Genomic DNA, 12,902 nt, shown 5'->3' on the forward strand with positions numbered 1-12,902 from the left:
CCCGCTCTTCCCTGGCCCTAGTTCCCCACTGTTAAGCTTCTTGTGTCTCCTTCCAGAAATATTTTAGGAATATAAGAAAAGACACATATTATTTTTCTTTAAGAGGAGGCGTTCTCTAGCCCCACAACTGATGTTCAGCTGTCAACATCACTGTGGTGATAAAAAAAATAAAAAGTGAAGCGATTTCTCTGTTGGTTCAAAAGTTCCGACCAGGCTCAGTGGCACATGCCTGTAATCCCAACAGTTTGGGAGGCCAATGCGGGCAGATCACCTGAGGTCAGGAGTTCGAGACCAGCCTGGCCAACATGGAGAAACCCCGTCTCTACTAAAAATACAAAAATTAGCCAGACATGGTGGTGTGCACCTGTAGTCCCAGTTACTCAGGAGGCTGAGGCTAGAGAATCACTTGAACCTGGGAGGCAGAGGTTGCAGTGAGCCAAGATCTCACCACTGTGCTCCAGATTGGAGCAGAGTGAGACTCCATCCAAAAAAAAAAAAAAGTTCCTGCATGTTGGTTGCTCCAGCTGGCTCCCTACCCTTCCACTGGAGACCCCCCTGAACTCTGGCCCAGCACTCTGGCCTAGTTTAGTCTGGGCCAGGCAGTGCTGGAGTTAAATTACAGGCTCACTCCTGTAATCCCAACACTTCGGGAGGCCGAGGTGGGAGAATCACTTGAGGCCTGGAGTTTGAGACCAGCCTGAGCAATATGGTGAGACCCTGTCTCAACTAAAAATTAAAAAAAAAAAAAAAATTAACCAGGTGTGGTGGTGCACACCTATAGTCCTAGCTGCTTGGGAGGCTGAGATGAGAGGATTAAGTACAGGAGTAGGAGGCTACAGTGAGCTATGATTGCACCATGTACTCCAGGCTGGTGATAGAATGAGACCCCATCTCAAAAAACCCCAAAACAAAGACACAAATTACTCACCCATGGAAGGATGCTCTGGACCACCCTCCCCCTCTACCCACCCACTGCCCTTTCCTACTGACTGGTATATTTGGGTCATAGTTTTGGTTCAAAATGTACAGATGGAGCTCACTCCTTTTTGCAGCTGCGTGAGGTTTTATTGTTTAAATAAAACTATGATTCTTTCAACCAATCCCTTGCAGATAGAGCCTTAGGTTGTTTCCATTCCATTACTATTGGAATAATTTAAAAAAAAATGCTAAGGCAGCGCAGTGGCTCGTGCCTGTAATCCCAGTACTTTCAGAGGCCAAAGCAGGCAGCTTGCTTGAGCTCAGGAGTTTGAGACCAGGCTGGGTAACATGATGAAACCCCGTCTTTACAAAAAACACAAAAAATTACCTGGGCGTGGTGGTGGGCACCTTTACTCCCAGCTACTTGGGGGGCTGAGGTGGGAGGATCGCTTGAGCCCAGGAGGTGGAGGCTGCAGTGAGCTGAGATCACGCCCCTGCACTCCAGCCTGGGCCACAAAGTGAGATTCTGGGCCCAAAACAAACAAACAAGTGACTGTGAATATCCTTGTAAGTAGGTTCTTGTGCTCATGTGGAAACAGACCTCTAGGTACAATTCTTAGAAATGAAATGCCGGCTGGGCGTGGTGGCTCACACCTGTAATCCCAGCACTTTGGGAGGCTGGGTCACGAGGTCAGAAGTTCGAGACAAGCCTGACCAACATGGTGAAACCCCGTCTCTACTAAAAACACAAAAATTAGATGGGTGTGGTGGCAAGACTCTGTCTCAAAAACAGAAAAAAAAAAAAAAAAAAAAGAAAAGAAATGAAATGCCGTGTCCAAAGAGATTTGTGATTCTTGTTTGTGTTCAGCATAAAAAAAAGAATCGAACAGCTTTAAGATATAATTCACATGTCACACCATTCACCTATTTAAACTGTGCAATTCCATAGAATTTTGTATATTCACAGAGTTGTGCATCTATCATACAGTCACTTTTAGAACACTTTCAGTAGCCCAAGAAGATAACACACGCCCCTTAGCTATCCTGCCAGGCCCTGTCCGCAGCCCCTGGCAACCACTCCTCTGCTTTCTGTCTCTATGGACTTGCCTATTCTGGACATTTTTGTTTTGTTTTGTTTTTTGAGACGGAGTCTCACTCTGTCGCCCAGGCTGGAGTGCAGTGCCGCGATCTCGGCTCACTGCAAGCTCCGCCTCCCGGGTTCAAGCCATTCTCCTGCCTCAGCCTCCCGAGTAGCTGGGACTACAAGGCGCCCGCCACCACGCCCGGCTAATTTTTTTGTATTTTTAGTAGAGACGGGGTTTCACCGTGTTAGCCAGAATGGTCTCGATCTCCTGACCTTGTGATCCACTCGCCTCGGCCTCCCAAAGTGCTGGGATTACAAGCGTGAGCCACCGTGCCCGGCCATGAGCATTTTTTAAATTGCAGAGAATCTACTTCGTCGCCATCCACAGGGTGGCGCTAGTTTCCAGTTCCTCCAGCCATATATGGGGAGCACCTGTGTATCCACCTGCACGCAGCAACCATGGCTGGAAGCTTTTTTGTGTTTACTGATGTGGCGGATGGATGAGCTCTCATTACAGTTGCTTTCTGTGTTTTGCTTACAAAGGGTGGAGTTGGTAACCTTTTCACAGACTCTTCTTTTGACAAGAGACAGAGGGTCAGGGAGGTGGGGTGTCCTGTCACCTCCCTGACCCTCCCTGACCCTGAATTGGGACTCACCCCAATTCAGGAGGAGGAGGCAGAGCCGTGGTGGAATCCACATCTGACCCCAAAGCCAGCCCATGATCCAGAGAGAGAGGCGGACACCTCAGTGTCACCCACAGGGAGCCCAAGGCAGAAAGCATTTGGGGCCAATCAATGCAGGGTGTCCATCCATCTCCTTCCCCACTTCACATCTCCAGCTGCCAGCCCTTGGCACCATAAATGCCATGCTGAGAGGTTCAGCAGGTAGCCTGGGACACAGGGAGGCGTGCCGGCCTCTCACATGAGGCGTCCGCAGGCCGGGCTTGCTAGTGATGGGCGAGTCTGATGTCAGCAACAAGAGCTGACTGCCAAGTCCTCAGGGCATCAGAGGCACCCCGGGGCCTGGCACAAACACAGCTTCGTAAGCCAACTGCAGGAGGCCATTTTATTTGTTTTTTTTTTTGAGATGGAGTCTCGCTCTGTCTCCCAGGCTGGAGTGCAGTGGCCGGATCTCAGCTCATTGCAGGCTCCGCCTCCTGGGTTTACGCCATTCTCCTGCCTCAGCCTCCCGAGTAGCTGGGACTACAGGCGCCCGCCACCTCGCCCAGCTAGTTTTTTGTATTTTTAGTAGAGACGGGGTTTCACCGTGTTAACCAGGATGGTGTCGATCTCCCAACCTCGTGATCCGCCCGTCTCGGCCTCCCAAAGTGCTGGGATTACAGGCATGAGCCACCGCGCCCGGCCAGGAGGCCATTTTAAAGGCCATTGAGGGAAGCCAGGTCTGGACGGGGTCTAAGCTGATGTTAAGGAATGATCACTAAGTTCGCTGGGCCAGATGTGCTGTGGGTCTGTGAGGATGTGTCCTTCTTTATTTATGGGTTTTTTTGTTTTTTGAGATGGAGTCTAGCTCTGTTGCCCAGGCTGGAGCAGAGTGTGGTGGTGTAATCTCAGCTTACTCCAGCCTCTGCCTCCCAGGTTCAAGCAAATCTCCCATTTCAGCCTCCCGAGTAGCTGGGGTTACAGGCGCTCACCACCACACCCAGCTTATATTTTGTATTTTTGGTAGAGACGGGGTTTCACCATGTTGGCCAGGCTGGTCTTGAACTCCTGACCTCAAGTGATCCACTCGCCTTGGCCGTTTAAAGTGTGGGGATTACAGGTGTGAGCCACTGCGCCCAGCCTAGGATCCTTCATTTAATCATATCTGCAAAGTCCCTTTTGCCATGGAAGATCACATTCACAAGTCCCAGGGATTAGGTTATGGGTATTGTTGGGGGCTGTTATTCATCCTGCCACCCCCTCTGAAAACATCAGTATGTATTTCCTAAGAACATTCTTTTACACAACCACAGACCCGCAGTGTCACCAGGAAATCGACTTCAGCACAGTACCATTATCCAGTCCACAGACCTTACACCAGTTGTCCCACAGCTCCAAAAAAAAAAAAAAAAAAAATTCTCTCTTGCGCATGATAGAGTTTCGCTCTTGTTCCCCAGGCTGGAGTGCAGTGGCCTGATCTCGGCTTACAGCAACCTCTGTCTCCCGGGTTCAAGTGATTCTCCTGCCTCAGGCTCCTGAGTAGCTGGGGTTACAGGTGCACGCCACCACGCCCGGCTAATTTTGTATTTTTCATAGAGACGCAGTTTCTCCATGTTGACCAGGTTGGTCTCGAACTCCTGACCTCAGGTGATCCACATGCCTCAGCCTCCCAAAATGCTGGGATTGTAGGCTTGAGCCGCTGTGCCCAGCCCTCTTGCTCTCTTTTTTTCCTTGTCATCACATCTCTTTTTTTTTTTTTTTTTTAGACGGAGTCTCGCTCTGTTGCCCAGGCTGGAGTGCAGTGGCGCAATCTTGGCTCACTGCAAGCTCCGCCTCCTGGGTTCACGCCATTCTCCTGCCTCAGCCTCCTGAGTAGCTGGGACTAAAGGCGCCCGTCACCACGCCTGGCTAATTTTTTGTATTTTTAGTACACACAGGGTTTCACTGTGTTAGCCAGGATGGTCTCGATCTCCTGACCTTGTGATCTGCCCGCCTCGGCCTCCCAAAGTTCTGGGATTACAGGCATGAGCCACTGTGCCCGGCCCACATCTCTTTACTCTCCTTCAGTCTGGAACTCTTCCTGAGTCTTTCTTTATCATTCATGGTTTTGACACTTTGGAAGATTACAGACTGGTTGTTCCGTCTCTATTTGGGTTTGTTTCCCTGCGATTACATTCTAGTTACACGTTTTTGGCAAGAGTATTCCAGAAGAAATGCCGACCTCCCACCCCCACTCACACACACCTTTTTCTAAGCCACCTTTGTGTTGAAGTACAGTATATACACCAATAAAATGAGCACAAGCCCTTGGCATCCAGCTTGGGGGAGTTTTGGGAGGGAACACTCTATATATCCAGCACCCGGGAGCCCCCCATGTCCCTTCCCACCACCAGTACCCCCTCAAGGTAACCATTATTCTGACTTCTTCTTCTTTTTTTTTTTTTCTTTTTTGAGACAGAGTCTCGCTCTGTTGCCCAGACTGGAGTGCAGTGGCGCTATCTTGGCTCACTGCAAGCTCTGCCTCCTGGGTTCATGCCATTCTTCTGCCTCAGCCTCCTGAGTAGCTGGGACTACAGGTGCCTGCCACCACGCCCGGCTAATTTTTTTTTTTTTTTTTTTTTTTTTTAGTAGAGACAGGGTTTCACCGTGTTAGCCAGGGTGATCTCGATCTCCTGACCTCGTGACTGTCCACCTCGGTATCCCAAAGTGCTAGAATTACAGGCATGAGCCACCGCGCCCAGCCCATTATTCCAACTTCTGAGTATGGAGTTGTGTTGCCTCTTCTTGGATTTGTTACAAATAGAATCACATGGTGTGCACTTTCTCACCTGGCTTCTTTCACTCGACCGTGTGTTTGTGACATTCATCCATGTTCAGTGAGGGAAGGGGGCTTTGGAGAGGCCGGTTCCACAGACACATTGGCTTTGTAAACGTTCCTGGAGCTGGACGTCTATAGTATGTGTCCCTTTCTGTATGTGTGCTGTGCATAAGTATTTACTTTCATAAACCTATGCTAACCTATGCTAACCAGTGCAAGTCACAAGAATCGACTATACTTTATATTTCCACCCTTTTGCACATAGATAGCAGTAAGCCGCTAGTTTTCACTCATTGTGGTAGAAGTCTTTCCATATCACTGTAGACCTTCGTTCATTTCCCTAAGTCCTTTTAAATTCTATTTGCACTGTTTCACAAAATACACAACGTAAGCAGACACTGGTTAAGTATCATAGCGATAGGGCAAACCTCAGATATAATAAACTCAAACCAGAATTCACTGATCTGTTCACATATTTCAAGGCCTGCCCAGTGTCAAAGATGGAGTCTTTTTTTTTTTTTTTTTTTGTTTTTTGTTTTTTGTTTTTTTTTTGAGATGGAGTCTTGCTGTGTTGCTCAGGCTGATCTCAAACTCCTGGGCTCAAGCGATCCTCCCGCCTCGCCCTCCCAAAGTGCTGGGATTACAGGTGCGAGCTATCATGCCGAGCCCACAAGTGGATTTTAAGCTGAGGGGTGGTGATATAATTTGCCTTAAGCTTTTTAAGTTACATTTTTAAGGAGCCAGTTAAGACCAAACATCAGGGTCCAGAGCCACACGTGACCTCTGTCCTTGTGTCCCCAGCCATGCTGCGGATGGTCTCAGCAGTTCTGCAGTTCGGCAACATTGCCTTGAAGAGGGAACGGAACACGGATCAAGCCACCATGCCTGACAACACAGGTACTGCCCCCGGCCTGCCTGCCCACGACCCCCAGCCCCCGCCCAGGTGGTGCCCAGCCCTCCTGCACCCCTGTCCCACATAGAAAGCATCTCCCTTCCAGCCACACCTGTCTCCATCCCAGGATCACTCTGATTTCCTTTTTTTTTTTTTTTTTTTTTGAGACAGAGTCTCGCTCTGTCGCCCAGGCTGGAGTGCAGTGGTGTGATCTCGGCTCACTGCAAGCTCCGCCTCCCAGGTTCACCCCATTCTCCTGCCTCAGCCTCCCGAGTAGCTGGGACTACAGGCGCCCTCCACCACGCCCGGCTAACTTTTTGTATTTTTAGTAGAGACGGGGTTTCAGCATGTTAGCCAGGATGGTCTCAATCTCCTGACCTTGGGATCCGCCCGCTTCGGCCTCCCAAAGTGCTGGGATTACAGGCATGAGCCACCGTACCTGGCCGATTTCCTGCTTTTTGCTGAGTCTTTGCCAAAATAACATCGACCGCTCTTTTCCTGATTCTGAAAGTGTGAAAGTGAACCAGGGCAGCACGACAGAGGGGAACGGCAGGAGCCCATCCTCCCAGACCCTCTCGCCCCACAGGGAGCCACCATTAGCATTTGGCATAGCTTCTCCAGCCTCTGCGCCCTGCAGAGACACTTCTTTTTGCCTTTCAAGAACAGAATTATAGTCAATATCCCCTACTTTAAACCAAAATAGAAATAGCTATGTTTATTATTATAAAATAATACAAGCTGGAAGGGGAAAAATCGGCATGACAGAAAAGTAGAAAGGAAGAAAGAAAATTACCCATAATCACCTGTAATCCCAGCACTTTGGGAGGCCAAGGCGGGTGGATCACTTGAGGCCGTGAGTTCGAGACCAGCCTGGCCAACATGGCAAAACTCCTTCTCTATTAAAAATACAAAAATTAACTGGGAATGGTGGCGAGTGCCTGTAGTCCCAGCTACTCGGGAGGCTGAGGCAGGAGAATTGCTTGAACCCGGGAGGCGGAGGTTGCCATGAGCCGAGATTATGCCATTGCACTCTAGCCTGGGCAACGGAGCAAGAATCTGTCTCCAAAAAAAAAAAAAAGGAAGAAAAAGAAAGACAATTACCCGTAATCATGCCCCCAGAGATAATTGCTGCTCACATTTTGGGATGTGTCTCTCTGGGCTTTGTTCTGTGTCTGTATCACTGTGGATATAGATTGTCACAGAGATGGAATGGTGCTTCACCCCCTCTTCCCCTGGAGACAGCAAGAGCTTTCTGTCCTGGTTATGAAATCCGACGGGCTCATTTCTAAAAGCTGCACAGCACAGAAGATAGGAGGACAGGAGGCATTACCCCACGATGCTGCTGGTAACAGCATTACCTGAGGCAGCTGGGGGCTCTGTTCACAGGCACCCGGCAGGTGTGCCGTGCACACGCACTTACTCATTTGTTTTACAAAACTGGAGTCAGACCCTGCAAACTGTTTTGAAACCTGCTTTTTTTCCCCCTGAATGCTTTGGAGATAATTTTCAGGTTATTCACAAGAACTCTACTGAGATCCGTTCCCTCCCTCCCTCCTTCCCTCCCTCCTTCCTTCCTTCCTTCCTTTTAGACAGAACTGTATTGGGATTCCCTCCCCTCCCTCCCTTCCTTCCTCCCTTCCTCCCTCCTTTTTTCCCTCCCTCCCTCTCTCCCTTCCTTCCTTCCTTCCTTCTTTCCTTCCTTCCTTCCTTCCTTCCTTCCTCCCTCCCTCCCTCCCTCCCTCCCTCCCTTCCATCCTTCCTCTTTTAGATGAAGTCTCACCCAGGCTGGAGTGCAGTGGCACCATCTCAGCTCACTGTAGCCTCCACCTCCCGTGTTGAAGCAATTCTCCCTGCCCCAGCCTTCCGATTATCTGGGATTACAGGCATGCACCACCATGTCAAGCTAATTTTTGTATTTTTAGTACAGACGGGGTTTCACCATGTTGGCCAGGTTGGTCTCAAACTCCTGACCTCAGGTGATCTGCCTGCCTTGGCCTCCCAAAGGGCCTCCCTGGGATTACAGGCAGGAGCCACCGTGCCCGCCTCCAGTGTAGCTTTTAGTGACTGCAGAACATTCTTTCAAATGGGCCAGGCACCTGTAATCCCAGCTGCTCAGGAGCTGAGGCAGGAGAATCCCTTGAACCAGGGAGGCGGAGGTTGTAGTGAGCTGAGATTGCATCACTGCACTCCATCCTGGGTGATAAGGGCCAAACTCTGTCTCGAAAACAAAACAAAACAACAACAACAACAAAAAACACATTCAGAATATTCTTTCGAATGGACGAAGCCCGACTCATCTAACCAACGCCCGCTTCTTGGGCCCTCAGGTTGTTTCCTGGTTTTCTCCGATTATAAACAACACTGCTCTGAACATCCTCATGGTGCGGTCTTTGCTCACGTGTGGGTTATTTTGCCAGTTCTGGTTCCTGGAAAGAGAACAGCTGGGCAGAGAACGTACACACTTTTGGGACTCGTAATGCCTCTCCTGGGAAAGGCAGGGCCCGTCTTCTGCTCCCCCAGCAGTGTGGGGAACGGTGCCCTCTCCCTTGCTGGGCAGCAAGCGCCTCTTCCCAGTGCTGATTGGATCTTGGTGCCTCTCGCCCTCAGCTGCACAGAAGCTCTGCCGCCTCTTGGGACTGGGGGTGACGGATTTCTCCCGAGCCTTGCTCACGCCTCGCATCAAAGTTGGCCGAGACTACGTGCAGAAAGCCCAGACGAAGGAACAGGTAGGCAGGGCTGGCAGTGGGCAGGCACAGGAAGAGCCAGGCACCCTGGCCCTGGGTCTTTAAACCGCGTATGCCGTTTTTCCCACCACGCAACAGACTTTTGCTGAGTGCCCGCTCTGTTACCGATCCTGGTCTAGGTGCCAGGAATAAAAGCAGTCGTCAAGACAAATACCAGGCCCTCAGGGACCTCAAGTGATAGTAAGGAAATGGATAATAAAAGTTAAACGGGATGTGGCTGAGAGTGGTGGCTCACGCCTGTAATCCCAGCACTGTGGGAGGCCAAGGTGGGAGGATTGCTTGAGCGCGGGAGTTTGACGCTGCAGTGAGCCGTGATTGCACTACTGCACTCCAGCCTGGGTGACAAAGTGAGACTGTCTCTAAAAAAATTAAAGTTAAAAAATTTAACAATTTGAAAAAACAGGATATAAATGCAACATGGTATTCTAGAAAAACAGAAAACAAAAGCTCAGGATGCTTTTAGATGGTGAGAGCACCTATGAAGGGGAGGTGTGGTTGGTCAGGAAAGTTCTCTCTAAGGACATAACATTCGAGGTGAGACCTAGACGGTTTGAGGCAGACGGAACCGCAAGTGTAAAGGCCCTGGGGGTGGAGCAGGCTTGGGGAGTTGGGAGCATTAAGCAGGTCAGTGAGGCCGGGTGTGGTGGCTCACGCCTGTAATCCCAGCACTTTGGGAGGCCAAAGAGGACAGATTGAGCTCAGGACAGATTGAGTTCAAGACCAGCCTGGGCAACATGGTGAAACTCCATCTCTACTAAAATACAAAAATTAGCTGGGCGTGTGGCACACGCCTGTAGTCCCAGCTACTCGAGAGGCTGAGACACGAGAATCACTTGAACCTAGGAGGCAGAGGTTGCAGTGAGCTGAGATCATGCCACTGCACTCCAGCCTGGGTGACAGAGCGAGACTCTGTCAAAAAAAAAAAAAGAAAAGAAAGGAAGGAAGGAAGGGAGGGAGGGAGAGAGGAAGGAAGGAAGGAGAGAGAGAGAGAGAGAAAGGAAAGAAAGAAAAAGAAAGAAAGAAAGAGAGAGAGAGAGAAAGAGAGAAAGAAAGAAAAAGAAGGAAAGAAGGAAAAGAAAGAAAGAAAGAAAAAGAAAGAAAAAGAGAAAGAAAAAATTGAAGGAGGTCAGGTCAGTGAGGCTAAAGAGGAAGGGAGAGAGGGTGGGTGAATCCACAGTCAGAAATATCAGCAAGGGGCAGATCATGCAAGGTCTTAGGGGCCACAGCAAGGAGGTGAGTTTTATTCAAAGTACATAGGAGGCCAGTGAGGTTTTAAGCCAGGGAGTGGCTTAATTCAGTTTGTCTTTCACAGAAAGATCCCCTTGGCTGCTGCATGGAGAACTGGGTTCAGGGATGCAGGTAGAGGCAGGGAGACTTAAGGAGGCTGCAGCCAGAGTCTTGGCAATCATGGGAGCTCACACCAGGGTGGTGGCAGGGAGGGTGGAGTGGAACGACCACAGGCCAGGGAGGGTTTCGGAATCCAGCTTTTGGGCAGAGGCCTCTGCTGGCCCTAGGCTGGGCAGTGAGGTGCCCAGATGAAGTAGATGCTGTGGGGGACAAGAGGAGTTTGGGAGCCACACTGACCCTGGTTCAAGCTCAGCTGGGGTACTGTTGTTAGTTCCCATTTTACAGAGGAGAAAACTGAGGCACAGAGAGGTTTATTCACATGCCTGAGGTCACACAGACCCCAAATGGCAGAGCTGGGATTCAAACCCAGGTTGTCCGGCTCCAGAGTCCCCGCTCTTAACCGCTGTGCAGTAGAAACTGGTTTGAGGGGTGAGGGGAGGATTCAAGGGCTGACACACCCGAGCCCGTCACATAGTACCTGACGCACAGTCGGACTTCAGGAATGTCTGCCTGTTGTTCGTGGCATCGTTCTTGATGGTATTTCTGGTCAAGGAGCTGGGAGGCGACCTTAAGGGGGATGAGCTGGGGGCCCTTCCCCGGTCCACCTCCGACGTCTTTCAGTCTGCCGATGTGCAGGCTGCGCCCTTACCACCAGCCCTGCCCCACAGGCTGACTTCGCGCTGGAGGCCCTGGCCAAGGCCACCTATGAGCGCCTCTTCCGCTGGCTGGTTCTGCGCCTCAACCGGGCCTTGGACCGCAGCCCCCGCCAAGGCGCCTCCTTCCTGGGCATCCTGGACATCGCGGGCTTTGAGATCTTCCAGGTCCGCCCTCGTGCTGGGAGGGGGATGCCGACTTCCTCACTCCGGTCCTGGTCCTTTCTGAAGCCCTGGGTCTCTCCCCTTCTCCCTGGTCTCTGTCCCCCTCTCTCTCTCTGGGTCTCTGTCCCCCTCTCTCTGGGTCTCTCTCCCCCCTCTCTGGGTCTCTGTCCCCCTCTCTCTGGGTCTCTCTCCCCCCTCTCTGGGTCTCTCTTCCCCCTCTCTGGGTCTCTGTCCCTCTCCATCCTCCCGGCTCATGTGTCCTGCGTCCCTGCAGCTGAACTCCTTCGAGCAGCTCTGCATCAACTACACCAACGAGAAGCTGCAGCAGCTCTTCAACCACACCATGTTCGTGCTGGAGCAGGAGGAGTACCAGCGTGAGGGGATCCCCTGGACCTTCCTCGACTTTGGCCTCGACCTGCAGCCCTGCATCGACCTCATCGAGCGGCCGGTGAGCCCAGGGCCCCTCCCAGCCCACAGAGGGTTCAGCTCCATCTCTCCCAGCATCTGCGTGACCACGGTCTAGCTCCTCCTCTGCTGGGCCTCAGGATGCCCCATGGGTTCTGTGAGGAAGGTGACAGCACCTGCTTCCTCGATCTTTTGTGACCATAGGTGATTAGGGCCCAGAACGTGCCTGTCACAGGGCCTGGCTCGAATCATTCAGTTAATCAGGGCTCTCACTGTAACTGTCGTTCTCACATTTGTTTTTATGTCCAAGTGTGACTTTTTTTTTTTTTGAGACGGAGTCTCGCTCTGTCGCCCGGGCTGGAGTGCAGTGACCGGATCTCGGCTCACTGCAAGCTCCGCCTCCCGGGTTCACGCCATTCTCCTGCCTCAGCCTCCCGAGTAGCTGGGACTACAGGCGCCCGCCACCTCGCCTGGCTAGTTTTTTGTATTTTTTAGTAGAGACGGGGTTTCACCGGGTTAGCCAGGATGGTCTCGATCTCCTGACCTCGTGATCCGCCTGTCTCGGCCTCCCAAAGTGCTGGGATTACAGGCTTGAGCCACCGCGCCTGGCCAAGTGTGACTTCTAAGAGCTAAAAATCAGCAGCCACCTGAGTGTTCAATATTTGGGGATCTGACTTACTCTCCCCCTGCTGTCGATGGCCAGGCCAACCCCCCTGGGCTCCTGGCCCTGCTGGACGAGGAGTGCTGGTTCCCGAAGGCCACAGACAAGTCGTTTGTGGAGAAGGTAGCCCAGGAGCAGGGCGGCCACCCCAAGTTCCAGCGGCCGAGGCAACTGCGGGATCAGGCCGACTTCAGTGTTCTGCACTACGCGGGCAAGGTAGGGGCTGGGGCCAGCCTTGGGGCATGTGAATGGGAGTGGGGATCAAGAGGTCTCCACTGGCTACAGATGGGGGGAGGGTCTAGAGGGAAAACCGGGTCCTCCTGAGGTCCAGACAAACAGAGCAGGGGCTAGGAGAGCCCAGGGAGGAGCAAGGACTCTGTCCGATGGGATCACCAAAAACTTCCTCAAAGAGGTGATATTTGCAGTGGGTTTTGAGGGATGGGTAGGAGTTCATCGGGAGGCGATCTATGTGCATTTTATCCACTTATTCAGCAGACGTGTGCGGGCTGCCATTTGTGTGCCCAGCTCGGTGCCAAGCAAAGCTGGATACACAGAT

At 51.5% G+C, this 12,902-nt stretch overlaps 1 protein-coding gene across 12 annotated transcripts in view; it reads left to right on the forward strand.

Annotated features, from left to right (window-relative positions):
* MYH14 (myosin heavy chain 14) overlaps positions 1 to 12,902 on the forward strand; it is a 145,662-nt gene that overhangs the window by 72,340 nt on the left and 60,420 nt on the right. For all 12 annotated transcript variants that reach the window (XM_077980800.1, XM_077980801.1, XM_077980798.1 and 9 more), the window contains 5 exons: positions 6,281 to 6,376; positions 8,979 to 9,097; positions 11,131 to 11,283; positions 11,555 to 11,728; positions 12,389 to 12,562. In XM_077980800.1, the coding sequence (XP_077836926.1) occupies positions 6,281 to 6,376; positions 8,979 to 9,097; positions 11,131 to 11,283; positions 11,555 to 11,728; positions 12,389 to 12,562 (716 nt within the window). The remainder of the gene's footprint in view (positions 1 to 6,280; positions 6,377 to 8,978; positions 9,098 to 11,130; positions 11,284 to 11,554; positions 11,729 to 12,388; positions 12,563 to 12,902) is intronic.

Source organism: Macaca mulatta, chromosome 19 (assembly GCF_049350105.2).
Source record: "Macaca mulatta isolate MMU2019108-1 chromosome 19, T2T-MMU8v2.0, whole genome shotgun sequence".
Classification (NCBI taxonomy): domain Eukaryota; kingdom Metazoa; phylum Chordata; class Mammalia; order Primates; family Cercopithecidae; genus Macaca; species Macaca mulatta.